Source organism: Ambystoma mexicanum, chromosome 4p (genome assembly GCF_040938575.1).
Source record: "Ambystoma mexicanum isolate Mex_15411 chromosome 4p, UKY_AmexF1_1, whole genome shotgun sequence".
Lineage (NCBI taxonomy): Eukaryota > Metazoa > Chordata > Amphibia > Caudata > Ambystomatidae > Ambystoma > Ambystoma mexicanum.
In genome coordinates, this window is record NC_090927.1 from 455,596,251 (window position 1) to 455,618,032 (window position 21,782).

The 21,782-nt window shown below is 43.0% G+C and overlaps 1 protein-coding gene across 1 annotated transcript in view; it reads left to right on the plus strand.

The window, feature by feature from the left end:
• The window catches only part of NOL10 (nucleolar protein 10), an 856,295-nt gene that overhangs the window by 353,357 nt on the left and 481,156 nt on the right, over positions 1-21,782 (plus strand). The window contains exon 11 of the mRNA XM_069605973.1: positions 12,287-12,436. Coding sequence (XP_069462074.1) covers positions 12,287-12,436 — 150 coding nt within the window. The remainder of the gene's footprint in view (positions 1-12,286; positions 12,437-21,782) is intronic.

Sequence of the window (21,782 nt, forward strand, 5' to 3'; positions counted from 1 at the left end):
GTGTGAATTGTATTCTGGGATCGATACTGTTTAAGTAATTAAAATTCTTTAGCAGTTCTGTTTCGGTGCTTGTCCAGATGCCAAAAATATTGTCAATATATCTAATCCACAACCCTAGGTTGTTCCAATTGATGTTTTTAAGTACATATTCAGTTTCAAATTTATGCATAAGTTTTTATCGGTAACAACTCCTATTTCCAATATAAGAACTCGTTTTTCCTTCAAGTAGCCGGCACAGCTATGGGGGCCACAATGGCACCCTCCTATGCCAATGCATCTATGCATAAATTTGAAACTGAATATGTACTTAAAAACATCAATTGGAACAACCTAGGGTTGTGGATTAGATATATTGACAATATTTTCGGCATCTGGACAAGCACCGAAAGAGAACTGCTAAACATTTCTAATTACTTAAACAGTATAGATCCCAGAATACAATTCACACATGAATACTCTAGAGAAAAGATAAATTTTTTGGATGTGGAAATAAGGATCACAGACCGTGAGTACCAAACAACTATTTTCAGAAGGAGTACTGATCGCAATAACCTTTTGCAAAGACTCAGTTTTCACCAACCGAGCCTAATCAAAAATCTTCCCTGTAGTCAGATGCTAAGGGTAAAAAGGATAGTCAGTGACCCCTCGGATTATGAAAGAGCAGTAAAGACATGGAAGACAAGTTTTTAGAGAGAGGCTACTCTACGGCTGAAATAGAGGCAGCCACCATCCGCACAGCTACACAAGACAGAAAAGATTTGTTGAAACCTCAAGTAAAGAAGAAATCCACACCTCCTTTAGTGTTTGTATCCAAATTTTCCAGACAAAGCAGGTAGATAAAAACCATAATTAAAAAGAACTGGAACACAATAACGTGTGATCAAAGAATAGAACACCTGTTTAAAGAATTTCCCACTTTTGCGTATCAACGTAGTCAAAACCTTAAAGACAAACTAGTGAACACTAGACCTCCACGCAAGAAGAAATTCACAGACCGCATTGGAACATTTCCTTGCCTCAATTGCAGTAATTGCAACTATATTATAAAAGGACCAATCATCAGTCATCCGCACTCTGGAGAAAAAATCAAAATAAGAGACTATGCGACGTGTGACACTCAAAACATCATTTATTCTATGTAGGTCAAACACAACGCACAGCGAAAATTCTCTGGAACGAACATAGATCATGCATCAGGAACCGAACAGTTACCTCAGCAGTAGCAAGACATTGGTGCGAGAAACGACATAGTTTGGCACAGATAAAATGTGTGATCCTGGAGGTGGTACAAAGAAACAACAAATATGAAAACTTGCAAAAGCGACTTGACCAACGAGAAACGTACTGGATTGTTCGACTGGGCACTCTGGCGCCGAAGGGTATCAATGAAGAGATGAACTATATGTGCTATTTGTAATTTTGCAATTTTTTACTTTTTACTTTTTTCCTCGGTTTCTAGGGTTGAACCTTGCTGTTTTGCCGTCTGGGACACCCCTGTATTCTAAGCGTGTCTCCTTGGTTTAGGTCACCAAGCTTTTTAATATGGACACCTTTATAGAACAGTTCACCATTTGTGGTCATAAAAATGCATTATGAATATGCCCCACCCTGGGCCTAATAACACATACCTTACAACTGCAACTGTTGGTAATTCCCTGTGTTCCACTGTGGATTTTTGCAAATTCTACTTGTAACTACATTCTTTGTTCTTTTGACGTTCTTGGAGTTCTATGCTTGAAATGATATTCTGTTTGCTTGATTGCCATTTAACCTTTCTACGAGATATGTAAGATTTTGTGCCAGCGCCACAGTTGCTTTTTCTTATTGGAGAAAGCACACGCATTGTCTATGCACTGGTTTGCAAAGCTTCCCTGCTCCCATGGTGATTGTCCCGCCTTCTGTGACGACACAAAGGTGGGACCCAAGGCGTACGTGTATCTACACAACGCCGTAGGGTCACCATGGAAACATTCAAATACAGAAACGGTCATTCGCGCGCGCTCGTGCGAATGCAGTTGTGACTGACACAGCGTCTCTGACAGGTAAGGTTGACTCCATTTTCCCCGCTCTTACGGCTTCAATTAACGTTTCTTGTTATTAATTAGTTTCCCTGTGGGTTTTACAGGAGCCCGCACTTTTACTCGTTGCTTCTCACGCATATGGAGAAACATTTAGGAATTATTTGAAACATAAGGTATGGGAGATTTTTTATCAACAAGGTTTTGTTAATTGGCGGTATTTTCAGATACTCAGTTATTGACACAGAGCTTTTTCTGCTTTTTTCTTTTCATGTTCTTTCGATTGTGGAACCCTTGGATTGGGTATGTGTTTAAATTTGTTCATCTGAAACGTTGTTATACAATGGTTGACAATTACTGAAATGTTGGTTAATGTAAATAGATCATTGAATCAATGTACCACCCTGATGAAGATTTTTTGTAACCGAAATGCATTGGCATTTGTACATATGATCCTAACCAGATTTGGTGCAGCCTCATTGAATATGACAGAATAATATTCAAAAAGAGCTACGAAAAAGGGATGTGAATAAACATTTCTATAAATCATCATAATTGACAGCGATAATTTATTACTATATAAATTGTGGACAAACTATTAGATACATTATTTTCCGAATGTTCAGCCCTCTTTAGAATTTCTGATCCAATGCCACTGGCAAGGATTCAGAAGAGAAGAATGCTCCTGTGAGTATATCTCCTTCTTCATTAGTGAATGCCAGATTCACATAATGGATGCCCAAATTGTTAAACATACATCTGGGATCCCCCTTCTTAAACATACATCTGGGGTCAATTGTGCCACAGGTTACACCAGTTCCTGAGGACCTTTTGTCTAGGGAGGCTTACTGTGGCCAGATTCATGCTTGAGATGATAAGTCGCACTACCCTTAACATGATCTCCATGTGGCTTAATTAACGTTATGAAACTTTCTGTTGGCCTTATGGGATGCAGAATGTTCAGTAGACCCATCTTCTTTCACTTTCTGGTTTTTCCTTCCTCATGCTCCAAGCATTTTCGGCACTCTATAGGACCATAGATCAGCGGCCAGTTTCTTTGGATCATACTGTTTAGAATCTGCCAAATGCTGTTTCAGCTCAGGGGAGGAAGATGCAAAAATATGTTCCAGCATGACAAAATGTATTAGGTCTTCAAAATCGGTTATTTTTTTACCTTCAACCCAGCCACTCGATCTCTTAAGAGAATAATTTACATAGGCGACCAAATTGGTGGTCTCTTTTTTTCTTGTGGTTTCTAAACCCCTTAAGTGTTGCACAGGAGTCTCCCCAATCTTTAAGAACAGATCAGGCTTTATTTTTAAAAATCTTTTCTCTCAGGCTTTGAAAACTCTAGCACTGCAGCCAGTCTGGGGAAACCTGCTGAGAATCCAAGCAATCTTGTCACTCATTAACCTTTTGTACCTCACTTGCACACACAAATACAGTTAACCAATCAATAATGACATTCTTTTCATCATAACCATTCAACAGATCCTGCACAAATCTTGGATGAGAGGAGGACCCAAAACCATTCCCAGACGACTTTGGAGGAGCCTGAAGGCCCATTCAACCTGGCCACCCCCTGCTGGAATGCTCTGTCCTCCTTCTCAATCCTACCTGATTCCATCTTTGCTATGCTGTATTTTATCTCCATTTCTTTAAGCCCCATCTCCTCTTTTCTCAAATCAAAACTTCAGTTTCAGAAGTTCTAATAGAAGTTTGAGAAGCCCTCTCCTCAGATTAATTAGCGCCTTCTGTGGTTTCAAGGTTAATAGGAACATTGCTACTGCTCGCCCCTGCCTCAGCACCATTTACACCACCATCAACAGGCAGTCATTATTTTCCTCGATTCCTGATGTTTTATCCGTTTTTACACTTTTGTTAACAAAGTTGGATAAACCCCTCTCTGCACACATTTTCAATGAATCAACTGTGTGCGTCGCAAGATTAGTACTAGTGTATGTTTCCACTGTAATGTAGGTTATGTAACTTTTACAGGCCTAAAACTTTTAAGGCTCAAAGTTCTTTGTACTAAGAACTATGAGATCACTACAGTGAATCTGCATTGAGTGCCAAAGACCTTATCCCACCTCTGAGCACCAATTCGTTCAAATGAATTTCTAAAGTCAACCCTGGGGGTGGATTTTGGCAGGCCAATCTATTATGGTGAACAGTGCGACCCTGAAACTAGCCAAGCCCACTCAAGGTAGGTCAGCTTATTCCTTTGGCAAATCTCTGCCTGAGCTATCCCTTTAAGGGCCAGCACTTCTCCTAGAAATCTTTAAAAAAGACTGTTTAATACCACCCCTCTTTTCAGCCTCCATATTTTCCATGTGCTCCAGGCAGTTACTGTGGTTGTTTGTTCCGTGTCTCCCCTTCACTCAGTAAGTCGGAGATCCAACAGAGTTTGGGGAGTGTTTGTAGGTTATCTTTGTGCAGTCCTTTACTAATGGCTGGTCCAGCGCAGTTGCCCCATGGATCTACTGTAGCCAGGTTGTGATTTGTGGGATAGTTGTTGGTTCTCCCATTTGCCTCCTGCATATGAAAGACTATTCTCATCTCAATTGAGTAACCAGTCTTTTCCTCCTGTGCTACGCTGAGTTTGGTCTATTGGGCCTGCGTGCACTGTGGTACTTGTCATTCTTCTTGAGAACCACCTGGAAGAGAAGAGAAGAGAGACCTGGCTAGGACAGATGCTGATGGATATCCGGTTAGAGAAGGGTGCACTAATATCCATACACAGTTCCAGTGATACCACGAACAGGGCTCCCTCAAATCCCCCGTCTCCATTGTCTGTCACCTACTGATTACCCTGTCGCAATTCTTTCCTTTTTTCTGGGGCAGACCCATTCTCCTTTATTTTATTATCGTGACCATTCCGGTTTGATTATCACATTCTCCAAATGGCTGCTGATCATGTTGCAAACCATATTCTTTGTGGGCCATCTTTCCTCTGCTGAAGGTTGCAAATTGCCCATCTATGGCATGCACGTTCACTAGAGTATTGCAAAGGACTCCTGTTCAGTTCTCAGTTTGTTTATGAACTGGCTGAAACTAGGTCTTCTGACTTTTTGTTTCCATTTCACACTTAAACCAGGGTGTGTCCTGTTTCTGCGTAAAATGGGAGATGGCAAGCATTCCTTGATTAGACAGCATCCACCTGTTTAAATGTTTCAGGTTCCTTCCATTGGTGAGCTGGGGCCTAACCAAGCCCGAATTCTGGATAAAGGCATACACCTGGAGCCCTTTGAGATCGTTGGCCACAAGATTTAAACATTTGAAGCTGAAGGATCACCATACCCATGCTGTAGGACTGCAGCATGGACCAGCATTGACAGTCAACCACCACTTACCGGACCTCTGCTTTTAAGTTGACCGGGAGTACCTGAAGCGAGTGTCCTCCTCCTCAGGGCTTGTGGCATCAACCAATCGGAAGCCGTACTCCATCAATTGCTTTTTAAAGGTCTACGTCTACATTGGGCTCCTTATGGCCTGCACCTGGCTGGAACAGGAACTTACCATTACATGGGTACCTTCCCACTTCATCACTAGAAACATTGGCAGCATCCTCAGAGCTCTGCTAGGGCTACTCATTTCGTCCTGCTGACTCTGTCCTGGGTCACACCAATGTCTACTCCCATCTGCTGCTTCTGCAGAGTCCTCCCATAATGTTGGAACACAAATAGAGATGTCTTAATCTTGTCCAGGGGTCTCAGAAAAGATCTGAACTAACTGTTGTTGCAAGCCTGAAACCTGCAGTCAATGAGCCTTCAACTTCAAAGTAAGTCTACGATGAGCCACATTGTCCCCACCAATTCCTGTCCTTGGGTGAATTGGAAATCACAAGTCGGAATCTGTCCCTCCTCATTGTCTTGTGCATAAAGTGTTTATTTGAAAAGTAGCTACCTTACTGTTAAGAAAGATTTTCTTTTTGCTGCTTTCCTCCCGCAGACTCCTATGGGACACCCTTTTTTTTGTTGCTTTGTTTTGACTTTTGACCGGACTCTTTGGAGGTAAGTAAAGCCTTTTGCTTTACTTCCCTTGTAATTTTGCTCATTCATATGGGGAAACGGGTCAGTCCCTAAGACTATACGTACTGGAGACTATGGGCCTCATTATAACCCTGCCGGTATTCTGTTGGTAAACCCGCCAGGATACCGGCAAAGTCTATTATGGTTTACGACACTCTGTCCGGTGGCATTGCCACCGACCTAAGAGTTCTGAAGTGACAGTGTAAATCCCCATTCGTGGAGTCCAGTAGGACTCCATGAGGGGATTTGCCGTCATTATCGGCACCAGCAACACTGGTGCCAGTTATGACAGTGTTTCTTGCCAGTAGGGTGTCTGCTTTACCTCCAGCTTTTAGCTGGCGGTAACTCGAGTGCCCCACCGGCAAACCTTTAGTGGGCCAGTCAGGTAAAGTGCTGGTATTTGTGAATACCAGCACTTTAATACCAGACTGGCTGACACAGAATGAAGCCCTATGTCTTCCTTGGTGGACTTCTTGTATTGTTAAAGTTGCACACATCACCCTAAAGTAAACTGTGGTTAGCGTTAAGAAAGATTTTTCTTTTTTCACCTTTTCCCCTCCATAGATTTCTATGGGACATCTCTTTTTGCTTTGTTTTTTAACCTGTCCTGACGTTTTGAAGGGTAGTAAAGCCTTCAGCTTCACTTCACATTGGAGCCAAGATTTGCACGAAGAAGAGCAGCCTGCTGACGTCCTCGACTCTTGGAACTGACCAGCATCCGCTCCAGTGATAGGCCGGTGAAGCCCTGCTCCTCTGCCTGATTTCAGAAGACTCTCCTCAGTGCTTCGTCCCTTGGACCAACTCGTTTCAACCCCTGATCGAGGATCCGTGTTTGCAGAGCTTTCGGAAGTGGACATGGACTGTCCGGTGGACTGGATGGCTCCCTCCTGGGCTACCACGCCGTAGCAGTCTTTCCGAGTTGAGCCTTGGAACTCAATGGGTCCTCGGCATGTGCCGTAAGTGGTCTGCAGAGAGAAAGGAAAGAGGACCCAAATATGGGACCCTCCCGTCCCCTGCACACTAATTACAGATGCCACAAAGGGCGTTCAAACATATAGGCATAATAATGTTGTATAGATTGAAAATGACAATTTATTTGACATAGAGAAGATGCGCCCAAAAGCACTTCCAATTGAAAAAGAATAATTTGTTACATTTAACATACTAAAATGCAAAGAAGCAACAAATGATGCAAAAAGCGATGTCCAGTTGTTTAGTGGCCGACGCTTTTCGAGGATTCTCTCTTCTTCAGAAGGGCCTAATTGGACTATTTATGACAATTCAAGGAAACAGAAAGAAAACAATATACATTTCAATGTCGGTCGGTATTGCAGCAGTATAGATATCGGGATACTCAGTCGATGGCAAAGAGCAGAGCGATAGAGCCAAGGTGCAGAGAAAAGTAAATCCAGTGTTATAAATGTGGTCAACAACGTGTTGGTCATTATCGAGGAAACCCATAGCCCAATCTAGCTGTAAAGGATCCAAAGGGGGTAGAAATAGAGTGAATCGAAAACTAACCCATTTTGAAGGCTAAATCTAGGTAAGTACAGCCGGGAAGTGATATTCAAGATACTTAGTGGAGGAAGTTAAATTGATCGTGAAGCCAACAAAGAGTGATTCTATCTAAGTTGCAAGAAGGCGAGCGGGGTAAGTGCATAGGTTGGGTGCAATTAAGGGAAGTCAAGAGAATGGTCAAAGAAAAAGTGTACAACTCACCGCAGTACGGTAAAGTGGTTCACGCCTATATGCTGTAGAAGTCCGTGTGTACGGAAAAAGTATCTAGTAAGGATGTCATCACAGGGCAACGGATGCTGTGGGAAAATGGTGTAGTCTTACATGCAGTAAAACAAGGGGAGAGGCAGCAAGTGCCAAACGGGACATCCCAATAGTTTTGAACTCAACTAAGACTAGGTCTGAAAAGGGTTTCCCAACTGTAATACTCTGACAGCACATACTACTGTTCAAGTATAGAAAGTATAGCAGATGTCCCAGAAACAAGAAGTGGCATGGTGTTAATATATAGAAAACTCAAGCTGGGTCCACAAGGAAGCAACTCATCATGGGGAAGTGAAGACGTAATGGTTCAGGAATCCTGTAGACGATCGATTTATCAAGGGGTCCTGGCAAAATCAGGATATCTCGAGTCTGTCAATAGAGCTGAGACAATAGGATACACAAGAATCTGTGTGTAAAAATAAAGACGAGTTCAAGGGTGGCATTGAAGAGCTACCGAACAGGATAATGATAGGCAATACTATGTAAAAGAATCCAAGAGAGTTGCCGAATTACCTCCGTGCAAGGGCTTCTATTGCCCAAGAAGCGGTTTGTGCAGGAGTCACCTAGGAGACCGCGGCATCCGCGTGTGCTGCGATTGCCGGGAGGGTGGGAAGTTGGAATGCAGGAGATCTGCTTTGAACTGGAGCAGATGGCACCTAGCGTTAAAAAACAATGCATCGTTGTATGGATAGCAATATTTAAAGAACCTACGGCTCAGGAAGGTCAAGGGACTGCGATTGCTTACCTATTCAAGCCGTGGGGCACCGAGTTCGAAGGCTGGGAAAGGCGATCTGTGTCTCAGCGCGTCGTTGCCTGGGAAACGCTCCACGCTGGAGTCAGGCCGCCATGTAAGTCAAGGGATATGGGCATAGACATCAAAGATGACTTTGGAGCCGATGTTCATGGAACTAGCCTCCATCTTTAAATGGTTAAAGGTGCAGATTAGCCCATATGACATGGGTGAAGATATTAAAGCAACCATATGAAGAAGGTAATGGCTAATGCTAAAGGGATGAAAATGCCCCTATAGTTCTCAAATACATAAGAAAGCAATATTGGAAAAAAGGGAGCGACATGCCCCCAGGGAGATCGCAATAAATAAAAACGAGAAATAGCACCTAATGAGTGCAGAGAAAGAAAAGGGGGGTAAAGGCTAGTGTTAAGTCCAATGAGAGGGATATCTCTTCACGATTATGGGAAACCGGGAATACCCGGATGGTGCATGATATCAGGATGCTCAATGGTTTGCTGTTTACCGCCGCATCACATCATACTGCTATGTATATCAAAAGCCAAAATTTCAGCATGTCGACAACATTCAATATAATGATGATTGACAGTGTAATATACTGGTACGGTCACTCATAGTGAGAAATACAACACACAGGAACAAGAAGCATCTAATTACATGGTTGGACTGGTTATGTCTATACAAACACAGAGAAAGGCACTTGATAGATATATCTGTAGCAGTTATATGTGCCCAAGTACAGGCATACTTTAAAGCGATAATTTAGGCATGTTTAGAGCTGCAGAGTACAGAAATACCAAGGTTACTGAATAAAGATATTTACAGATTACAGTGTATCGTGTGACTCGTGCAACATGCTGGCAAGTTAAAAATTGAAATATCATGAAAATACAAACAATTGAAAGAATATCTACATGTGATAAATAGATCATACTACGATCTCATGGAAATAAGCAGGATCACATTACTTAGAAGGAAAACAACAAGTAAAAGACAGAATTAGTGAGGCTCAATTGCCTTCATCCAAAGGGGGGTGGTATGCCTTAACAATTGCATGTGGCAATGCTTTATAAAAAGCTGCTTAGGGAAAATTCCTCGTTCAGACCCTTAGGTTATAAAGTATCTAATGTATGAATCCAGTATTTCTCTCATTGCGATAGAAGGGATTGGCAATTACCACCCCTAGGTGGTCATCTGACAATTTCTACCACTTGGAATTTAATTTGTGCAATCGTGTGTTGGTGTTCAATAAAACGTCTTGCCACTGGGGATCTGAGGTTCTTACACCTGATGGTAGATTTGTGTTCAGACCATCTTTCTTTCACAGATCGCGTTGTTTGACCTATGTATAATTTGCCGCATGGACATTTTAGTGAGTAGATAACTCCTGTATAGAGGCAGGTTGCAAAGTCCCTGAGTTTGAATGTCTTGCCCGTTTGAGGGTGGGATATTGTTTCACCCTTGATGACATTATTGCAGTTCGTGCAATTAAGGCAAGGGAAAGTGCCCTTCTTTCTAGTACTCAACACAAGTTGTTTGTCTTTGGGAGGTCTTTCCGCTCTCACCAGTTTGTCATTTAGATTGCGACCACGTTTAAAGGCCATCATAGGCGCATAAGTCGCCTGCTCCTGAAATTTCAGCTTCCTATCTTCAAGGGAGGTTGCGCTGGAGCCGCTTTTGCGTTTGTCGTTGAAGGAAGGCCTATCACTGTCTGATCACAGTGACCGTCACTGGTAATCCTGTGAGGTGTCACAAGGGGGTCTATCATGCAGAGGTCTTTGTTTTTCATTATTTGGCCCTCCATCTGGAAGCTGTCCTGACACTGGAAGAAGCTGTCACACCCACGACCCCAGGTCCTCTCTTATCCGATCAAGGGACAGCAGATTGTGTGTGTCAGGGGATAAGTAAATATAGCTGTTCCTGTCTTTCACTGTCCTCCATAGGGTAACATTGGGTGCGAAGCCCCTTGGCCCCTAACTCCCTCTGGCCTGACCTTCAGTCATTGAACCTGGTTCAAGGATCCTACCCTAGGGCTAAACATGGGACCAGGATAGAGAGGAGTCCTTACCTGATTTTGCAAAAATCACTTTGAGGTACTTACAAATGTTTCTCAACTCTTTTGAATCACCACCACAGCCACTGCATCTTTCTTGAAATCCCCTCCTGTAACTGGAACCTCTGACCTTTCAGCACTAGGCACCATACATCTTAGGGCTGGACTTCTTAAGAAAGAGTCAAATGGGATTGGGCTGATTCGGTCTATTTATTTTCTTTTACGTTTTATTACTTACCTCATGACTATTAGGTGATATCTCTAATATGGAATGTGTGTGTGTATATATTCGGTTCTTGATTGCAGTATTTAGCTGTGATTTTCATCTTCTGGTGTGTTCTTAAAGGCCTTATAACGTACTGTATTCTTGTATATTGACGTCTAACTTGAGTGATGGATAGTTGCTCTGTATGGACTCTCTGTAACGCTAGACCACCCTCACACTTTTCCTGAGGCTAATCCTCGACTGCTCATCCATCTCCCTTGATTTGGCGATGGCTGAACTTTGTCTTCCTTGTTCACCATAACTAGGGTAGCCTCCTAAAATCTTCTCCCAGGGCTGACTTTAGAAATCTATCCCAACAGTTAGGATACTTTGTATCCTGATAACTTTTTATTTTGTGGCTTTTCGGTTACAAATGCAGTGTTTTAGCCCTGCTTTAGAAGCAGTCTAGACCTAGATAGTATGGGAGTAGTTCAAAGTCTTGAATTCATGAGGGATTAGGGACTCCTGGGCTAGAGTGGAGCTTGAGGAAAGTTTAGGGGACCCCCTTAGCGTGGTCTCCACAAACCTCTGAACCATCTGTTCTGGAAAAATCTTAATAAAATAGAAAGAACTTTCGTAGTGGTCAGGATACCCTTGAAGCCATCTGTTATGATGCCTATGTCCAACTGTGTTGAATAGTGAAGTGGCAGACAACCAATTTGGTGTTACTGGCTGCACATGTTTAATGATGTTTTTACTTACCAGTAGTTGATTGAACACAATGCTTTCCAGAATGCTATTTCTTACTTACCTGTGTGGACCTCTGTTCCTTAACAGACTTTGCTCTTTTTAACTGTACTTCACACCAAGCCTACTGCCTCCCGAGATGGACTGTATGCTCCCTCATTCTACCTTTAAGTGTAAACTGGCTAAACTTCTAAGGTGGCTTCTTTAAACCCTACCCCGGATTATATTCTGAAAAACACTCTTGACAGTTGGAGCCAGCAAGGGGCAAGATTCTGAAAAGGAAAGGCGGCTTACCTTTGTTTACTGAGCTTTGGTGAGCCAAATCAAAGTCCATTCTTAACTCTAGCAGAGCGGATCTGGGGCACCTGCTGCCTACTCCATGTACAAAACCACAGCATTATATATCAGTCTTATTTTGTATCCTAATGAATGGGTTCAAATGGAGGCATCTTCTTTTTATGCAATCATGTTTATGATCAATCACCATGCTAGTAGCACATACGTCAGATGATGAGTGGGAAAGCCTCCTCTGTGTGCTTGGTCTGTGGCATGGAAATTGAATCCTTGCCCTCTCGTATTACTGGTGGATGTTCACTCATCTGTGAATTGCTTACTTGCTGCAAGGTTAAAAATGCACTGAAAATGTAAATAATGTTTTCTAGTTATGCTTCCATTCATGGTGTGTTTCTTTGTTTATAACAGGTTTTGTTATATGATCTTCGTTCCAGTCGTCCGTTAATCGTGAAGGACCACAACTATGGGCTGCCCATTAGATCTATCCAGTTCCAAGACAATTTGGATTTGATCATTTCAGCCGATTCCAGAATTATTAAAATGTGGAACAAAAATAATGTAAGTGTTACCTTTGTTACTTGATGAATTCCTTTTTAAAGAGACAATACTTATCCATATAATATTTGCCTTTTAGAGTACCCTTCGAGAGTTTGTGAAAACCTGGTAATCGTCTCTTTGTAACCTAATTCAGTATGCTTGCATGATGAATCATTCATAGTATTCCTCAGTCAGACATATGCCAGTATCAAGGACAGGCATCTTCCTTTAAGCATTGTGCATGGTCCTAATACAATTAAAGCAAACGTTAGAACCTATATTCGTCTCTTATACAGTGTCTGTGTGGGTAGGGAATATGGGGTGAACAGTGGCTTTTATAGCCCTCTTGGTCTCAGATGGAACACTAACAGATTAAAATGGCTCTAATGTGGCTGGGCGAAGATCTGTTATTTTTGTATGTTAATCCAGATCAGACCTGGATAAGCCCTCAAGCATCCACTTACATTAATAGATACAGATTGACTTCTCTGTGCTGCGCTTGTTGTGCACCGAAGAGATTTGGCGTTTCTGATGGCCTCCATGGAAAAATAATTTGTACTAAGGTGCACCAAGAAAAACACCACTGACTGCTATTATTTTATTTGAAGAAGTTTAAACTGTGTACCCTACTAAAAATACAGAACTCTTTATAGCGTTAGAATTACAATCTACAGAAACAATTTACTAACAAATATCAAATTTTACTAAAATGCACAACAGGTCATTACTTAAATATGTAAACGCTAAAATGGAAGATATCGGATCATTATTTCTCGAGAGTAAGATAATAAAGCAAAAGCATGCAAACAATACTTCCATGAGAAATAGACCCATTTTCAGCATTTTAAAGTACACCTGCTTTGAGAGAATATAAAATTAAGGTTGTAGGAAAACTAATCCAAATTCAGGCAGCTTAACAGGAAAAAACATTGTCAGTTCCCTTTTGCTTTTCTGACTTTTACCAGCTCCAAATGAGACACCAAAATCAGCTGTTAGCTTGTTTGAAACATATTATGTGTGTTTATTATTTTTTGCATTGTGTTAATTGCATTAATGCAATGCCTCACTTAATGTATGTGTTGGTCATGTCAGACATTTGAACCTTCGGGTGGGAGGGTTCACATTTTTGCATTACCTCAGAGTGCAGGATAAGAGGAGTAAAGACAGCCCAGGAAGGGTGTCCAGCAGCCAAAAACGAAAAGCCAAAGCTCAGAGTAAGGATGCAGGGTCCTGCCATTATCACTAAACCTGGTCCTAAATTTGCAAAAGCAGCTTTGTGGCAAAATACTCTAGCAGGTGTGTAAACTACAGACTTCTAGCAGAAATACAGCAGAATTGAGGAAGGATCAGGGTCTCCCCATCTACTCATGGGCTGCGTAAGGGCTTGTAACTTCAAGTGTGTAAGAGTTTCCTTGAAATAGGTGTATGCTCTGGGTTCCGTGTTCCCCACTACAGTCCTCCTAGACTAAGCCTGGCTGCTCGTCCACAGCTACCTAACCTTTGGGTAGTTCAGGCTACACCTAAGGGGTGCAACCCTGTTCATCCAAAGTGGGCTTTCTAAAGTCTTGTCATAGATGGGACTTGGGGGTATGGGGAGGAACCTTAACAAGGAGCCCAAATGGGCTACATAGGACCATAAACTAAAACAGTGTTAGATTTGCAAGGGGACTTCAGTATAAGTCTCTCTGGCGATAAAAGAAGTCTGAAATCCCAGAAACCAAAGTGGATAAAAAGCAAAAAGTTTATGGGTTCCTTAAATGGGGCAGCAGACCCCCCAAAAAAGGGAATTCTGCAGTAACAAAGCCCTTGCATTTGTGTTCCCTAAAACCTCTTTTCTAGTAGAAAATGTCTTTATTGATGAGGATAACTGAGGAGCATGCTCTTTACTGGCCTCCTCACTCCCTTATTCCATGTTCACTGGAACAAAGTTAAGTTGATCCCTCAACCTTGCTTTCGTTTATCTCCAAATAGGCATTTTGCCAGTATTTTTCTTTTCTCTCATCCCACAAGGATCATTGAAAGGACTTCATAGGTTTGATCACAGAAGGGACATTTATTTTCCATTTCTTCCATGGACAGTGTCAGGATGTGCATGCAGCTTTCTGTTGGCCACTGTACTGCCTCCAAAGGAGTCATTTTGAAGCAGCCAATTTCAAAATGAATTATCTCAACATCAAGCATAGTTTTCTATTGTCAATGAAGAAGCCTCCAAAATGGATTGTAGCTCACTACTCAAGACCAGGCTAGTTTTGCTCAGGGTCGTTCATATCCAAGCCATTTTGCAAGTGGTGTGGTATGTGATAAGGAAGCGCACCATCCTGTTTTATGGGGAAGCCAAGCCATATGCTCCTGGGTCGGTCTGGCCGCTAGCCAATCTGCTTCTCAGAGGGCAGAGGGTGGATGGGGTGGGATCCCCAGGACTCATCTCCCTCTTAGACTCAGTGTCCCTTTGAATCAAAATGTCCCAGGATTCTTTGTAAAGTTGATCTGGAACTACAGGTTTCAGTACACCCTGGGAGAGTCAAACTTGAATAGTGGAGAATGTGCAGATGTAAACGTTTCATGAATAATGATATAGGATTAAGCACTTAGTGGGGGGGCAGTCTTGATAGGGGACGGCCTGCAAGCCTGAACCATGCTGGGCCCGAGCAAACCTGATTTAGTTTAAGGGACTCTGGTGCCTGATGACCACGCAAGCCTGATCCCTTTAAAAGAAAAAAACAAGATGGACACCACACAACTTAGAAAAGAGCAGAAGTCCCTTTCCTATGTTCCTGGTTGCCAGCGAGGGAGGCGGGAGCAGGCAGCGAGGAACCATGGCAGTACAATGGCAGGCTAGTGCGAGAGCGGGATAAAGGCAGGCAATGTAATGGTGGGAGTTAGTAAGCATGAAAGCCCCAGATACTGGAGAAAATTGTGGCACAAGTGGAGTGGTCCTGGAGGCTGGAAATGACCGAAAGGATTGTGCCGTTAGTGCAGACGCCACGTACCCAGCCTTCGAATTTGCTCACACCATTCCGCTAGGTACTAATATTAGAATACCATTAAAGGCGCAAAATGGGGACAACTTGGGTTCTAAAAAACATCCATACCATAGTACTGTAATCAGCCTGCAAAAGAATGAACCATGGAATTTCACAGAAAGAAACCAACCGCAAGGAACTCACTCGCACATCTTCTGAGCAAGAGACAGAATGCTTGCAGTCACTTAAAATGGCTTGCACCGCTTGCTGCAAGTCAGCTTAGCACTATGAATCGACCCTCGTCCCTATTTGTGTCTGCAAAATGGTGTCGAGAGCTCTCTTTCGACATAAAGGCATGGGCGCGGCCGTTAAGCAGTTTAGACACTGATCAGGATTTGATTGCTCTTTAAAGGAAGCTAATAATGAGCCCAAGATTAAAAAACCATACTACAAGGGAGTTGAAAGTAAAATAAGATCAAGGGAAGAACCAATTCTAGTTCAGCTTAGGTAGGTAATTAAAAGAAGTCAAAAGAGAAGACTGGAAAAAAGCAGACATGCTTTCCTCCACTCCCTTGGGTACTCCGTGAAAATAACTAGCTGGGAAGAGGTAGTACATTTGCTTGTTACTGCACAACTGTTAGTCTGGCAATGGTACGCCAGAGATGTAGCCAGAAGAGTTTGATATGAGAGGAGGGTGGGCCTGGAAGTGAGGTTTCCTTGGGGAAACCTGGGAAGGACCACCACTGGGTATCAATAATGTGAGAATATCGTCTTTGTTAAGATAGATTTCCAGAATCAAAACTGGGGGTGAATTCTGAGAAGCCAGCCTATTACAGGGAACACGTAAGATACTGAAGTCTAGACAATCCCAGCCAAGGTAGAGTAGCAGAGCAGTACGTCTTGGACACAGCAGTGATGAGAGCGGTCAAGGACTACAATAAGATGCGCACAACACTTTAAAAACACCAGGTGGTCTGGGGATATTTCCGAAGGCTCAGCCGGTACAGATCTTCGCCCAGGGTTTGGGACTGGTTGTTCCCACTGGTCCAGGGGTCAAAACACTTTTTTTTTTAAATAACTCGAGTTATAATCAACAATAAGAACTGCGGTTAAACATGGTCGCACAAAATGTAAATTGCGAAGTAAAAGGTACCCATGCACACAACACATGACCCACCCCAAATAGGATAACGGCCCCTCCCAAGTTCAACCCGCCCCATTTACACCCCCTTCCTTCCCTTCCCCCTAAACCCAAACAGCAAACACCTAGTCCGGTGGAGGCCCCCCTCTTTCTCTCAGCCTGTTTATTTCTGACCCAACATGAGTCTGCTGCTTCTTACACAGCTATCAGTCTCTCCATAGTTCCCATTTCCCCCATACCTTCTTGTGTTTACCTCGGCAATCCTCCATGAAGGTATACTAGCCTCTAGTTCCTATTTCTGTCTATAGTTTCAGCCTTTCCTTTCGAGAGGGACTGTCATTCGAACTCCAAACCGTTGCTATTACTCTTTTGGCCAGAACCAAAGCCAGTCCCACAAGGCACCTCTCCCCTAGTGAGAAATCGGTGTCCCACACCCCAAGATGCCAAGAACGCACAAAGCAGGATCTGCTTTCGACAAGGGCCTTCTTGAGATGCAACCCGAGGAGCAGGGCTTCCCCAGGATTTGGTTGAAGCCAATTCTGGACAGCTGCAACAGTTTTCCTCGGGTCTTCAGCAGGCTGCTCTTCTTCGTAGAGATCTTGGCTCCAACGTTGATCTGTTGAATGGCTGCGAAGATTTGTACTGGGGTCGCCACCAAATTCACCAATAGGAAGGATCTTCATCATTCAAGCTGACAGTGGCTATCAAATCATGGATAGCTACTGGCCAAACATTCTGCCCGGTAACCAGCACTCTGTGACACAGATGTGGACTGGGACCTGTTAGGACAGTTCTTCTGAAGTCCAACTAAGGGCTCATTAAAACCATTCAACTGAGGCCGTACAAGACTCCACTCTTAGCATAAGGCTGTACCACCTGAGTACATGGTAGCGCAGACAGAGCAGCCAGGCTTATCTTAGGAGGGAGAGAGGGCTGTAGAATCAGTACAAGTGAACTTGTCATACAAATGGTCCAAAGAAACACTGAAACACTATGTATGTAAAAAAATAAATGATTTTATTTAAATACAAGTAGGCCCAGATAATTCTAGGGGGGTAAGCAAGTAATAACACATTATATGAAATCACAATATAAAAACACAACACTATACTTGAAGGTACACCGACCCAAGTATAGACCTTATTTGAAATACCTAACAGTAGTTCTAGGAAAGTCAAAACCTTTTCATACACATTCAGTATAGGTCACACCTATTCTCGGGGAGTAAAAACCAATCGTTACTTTTCACAATTACATTCAGTAATGCACGGGAAGTAGACCCTTCCAGTTGTAAAGTGACTCTCAATTCAAATCACATAATCGGTCAACTGGCCAATATACTTTTGGTGAATAGTGGAACACTTATTCTAGGAGCAGTAAAAACCTAGAATGTCTTTTGTGATAACACACAGTTATACTAGGTGAGTAAAACCTAAGGATGTAATATTCAATTACAGGTGCTTTTGAGATCAGTGGAACACAGATGGAGATAAGCAGTAACTCTTGTAACTTTTTTTTGGATGGGACACAGTTAGCACAAGGTAAGTAAAATCCATATACATTTCTATATCTCAAGCAGTCCAGGTTAGATCTTTCCCAGCTATAAGGATGACTGAATTATGACTTATCGGGGACAGTTGCACTCAGTTATTCTAGGTAGGCAACAACCTAATAAAGACTTATTCTGGACAGGCTAGCAGCAAGTCAGGGGAAGCAAGACCCATTTGGAGGACACTCATACAATTACCCTGCAGGATGAGGATTCCCCCGTAGAAGAACAGCTGACTGAAGATCCGAAGAAGACTCCCAAAGAAGTTGAGCATCTCTTCCTGCGTCTGGCAACCCCGTTGGACAACCTGATCTGTGAAGGCCCTGTGCGGTGCTCCAACCCATGGACTGGTGGGACCAACCAGTCTGGACGTGTTCTTGAGTATTCAGCCATCATAAGCTTTCAGATGTCTCTCTGGACAAACCTGGTGGACTGTCCAGGTCTCCAGTTGGCTCCCTCGATAGAATGCGTTTGCAGCCAGAACTTTGGTGGTCGCCAGCGTATGGTATACATCGCTCTCCTGATGAATTTCAGCCTCCCAGCTTCAAGGAATCCTGTCCTGGAGGTACGTCTTCCTGCCAAACGAAGGACACCTGCCATCGTCTGTGTGCGGTGATGGTCGCCGAAACTCCCCTTCCCCCGTCGTATGAAGTGCCCTGAATAAGGCTTCATCTGTGAATTCTGCATTTCTCCCATCGCCAAGCTCCTAGACCTGACAGGTAAAATCCTTGCACCTGCAGCTCCTGGGCACCTCTCACCTCAACCAACAGCTTGAAATGCAACCTCCAGCGATTGGGTTTTGGCTTCCCCCGTTCACCAGGCTAGATTTTAGAAATCTATTTGGACAGGTACTTTTTATGGCCTTCTACAGTAAAATGCAAAAGTGTTAAAGTAAAAAAAGAGAAATATCCACAGCCATCAGCCTATCCTGGACGCATTATAATTGTAACCAAAATGTTATGAAAGAAAATGATCTAAGGATACAAAGCGTCCCCGACACAAAATAATCACTAAGGGTGATAATCTCCCAGTAATAGTCTTAGAAACTGATCAGTTTCCCCATAAAAGTGAGCAAAAGGCAAGGGAAGTAAAGCTGAGGGCTTTACTCACCTCCAAAGAGTCAGGTCAGAAAGAAAACAATAGCAAAACTAGTGTCCCAAAGAAGTACTTATAGTGTTGTATTGAGAGAAATCCAAATTCTGTTGCGAGACCTTAGATGATAGTAAGAGAAACCAAGGTTGTGGAGAGACCTCAGAGGAACCTGACTGTATGCAAGGTTGTGGAGGGACCTGGAAGAATGCTGGGGGAATAATCCGAGGTAGTATAAAGTCCTACGAGAATCTTGAGGACACAGAGGTAACGGAAAGGATTTAAAGGACCAGGAAAATCCAAGGTCATGGAAAGGTTTGGGATGTGGGATTCATGACGAGAATCCCGAGACTAATGCTGAGAAAGAGACCTCTAAAGAGACGCAAGTACATTTGCCAAGAGAGGTCATGGTGAGACTTGAAAATTCGGTCATGTGAAAGGAAAAACGGCTACAACTAGAAGGTTGTCTATGGGACTGAAAAGTCACAGGAGTAGAGAGAAGGGGGATACTATGTATCCACTTGGCACTCCACATAATGTGGTGTGTGTCAATCTCTCAGAATATAACGTTTTAGGAGACATGCAAAGTATCTCTCCATCCTAGGCCTACTGTAGCTGTGTTGTCCCGGAAATCCCATAGAAGGCAGATCTGTGACTAACCCCGTTGAGGGGGACAATACAGGAAGACATTTTCATATGTGGTTTGCCTATAAAATAGGGACAGACTTTAAAGGATATGTCATGAAAGCGTTGTTGCCCATATTTGGAAAACACCTTTGTTGTAGTTTAGGGTTAGCCTGGAGGCTAAAGGACTTTTAAGAGTATGTTTTGAACTTTCTTTTGGCCATCCTCATTTGAAATTGTTTCACCTGTCCTTTGAAATTAGGTTATTAGAATAGGGCGTCCCCGAAGGGACAGAGACTTCTAAGAATAGCCTCAAGAACTTTTATGTTAAACCCGTTGAACACCCTGGGATACATGGATTACCCCGAAAAATGTACTTGGGGTTATCCCATCCTTGACATTAGTTTACTGAAGTGTCTCCCATTAGATCAATTCCATAGTATTTGTAGGCATCCAAGCAACCCAAACGTGATCCTGTAAATCTTTAATAAACCCCCATTGAAATCTATTTTTCAATTTTCATGGACCTCATTTTTTTGGTATTGCCACAGTGGCCAAATGGGCATCACGACATATTGTCACTTGGCAGTACTTTTTGGAAGCTGATTCCACAAGTGGGGCATACTGTGATGCCTCCCCGACAAAGATGAGACTGGTATGCCCCTGGACCATATTTCAAAACATGAGGAATGTGCATTGAGAAACATATTACCAAATATTTAAAGGGGAGTAACTCATATATTCAGAATGCTTGGAAACCTTGCTGTTGAGGAGGGGATGCGGGAAGTACAGAGCAGGTACTCTAATTAACGGTACTCATTGTACTTCCAAATAGTGCTTATTGAGGTGCCATACATTCGTAGACTCCTCCAACACTCAAGGCTGATGGCAGTCCATCTCTGTCAAGGAAAGAGAAAGCATCTGGCCCGCAAAGTCACAGATTCTACTCTGGATCCTACACAGGTTCCCAGCACATGCCCCCAAAGAATGTTGCCAGTGCCATCTTGGTAGGCCACCGCTTACCACAGGGGTCAATCAAAAGACTGCAACATCCAGTACCAGTCTCTCTTAGTGTATTTCTTGTATTTTGAAAGCTACACACACCATCTTTAATTTATGGTACTTTGTACCTTTCTAGCTTTTTATTTTGTAACTTTGTGGCTGAAGCTACAATATGTCCAAATGGGCTGTTAGATGCAGATATTTGTCTACCATGTTTTCGACTTTTTACTCATGCTCTTTTGCATTTTACCACATAACCTCATAAAGAGTACCATATACTCAAAAATGACTGTGACTCAAGAGTTTCACCTGTCCTTTGGCCATTTTGTTCTTTGTCCTTCTTCCTACCCTCACGGCTCTGAAATTGCCATCTATGTAAAGCCCTTTCCTTGGGCAAAGCGGTGGTCTGATGTGGTTGGGACTATTTCGAGTCCAGTCCGCATCCATGCCCCAGTGTGTCTTTTGCAGGGCAGAATGTTTGGCCAATGGCTGGCTGAGTGGACGCCCACTGCCAGTTTGAATGGTGCAGATTCTTAGCATTAATAGACCTAATGACTACTCCAGTCTGAATCTTGGATAAAGGGAGACTCCTGCATCCATTTTACAGACCATCTTTGTGGAGCCACGAACCCAACAAGTAGTGCAGCCTGCTGAAGACCTGAGGACGACAGTTGCAGTGGGCCCTCATTGTCTACAGTCAAGTTTGTAAAAGCTCCTCTGTCCTGATCTCAAGAATGCACTTCACAGTGCTTTGATCGCTGGACCAGTGGAACAACCAGTTTGAGGCTCCATGCCTGCTGAGCCTTCTGACCAGATCTCTGCCATTTGGAGTTGCATGCTAGAGCATTTTCAGCATTCTAGTCCCAGCAGAAGCTGTGCAGGGCTTGCTTCTTTGTTCGCCAACCAAAGATCGCCTATCGCCACCTAATTGTGGTGACTCACATGTTCCACTTGTCCTGGAGATCACCTATTCCATGGAAGTCTGCATTGCTTTGTAAT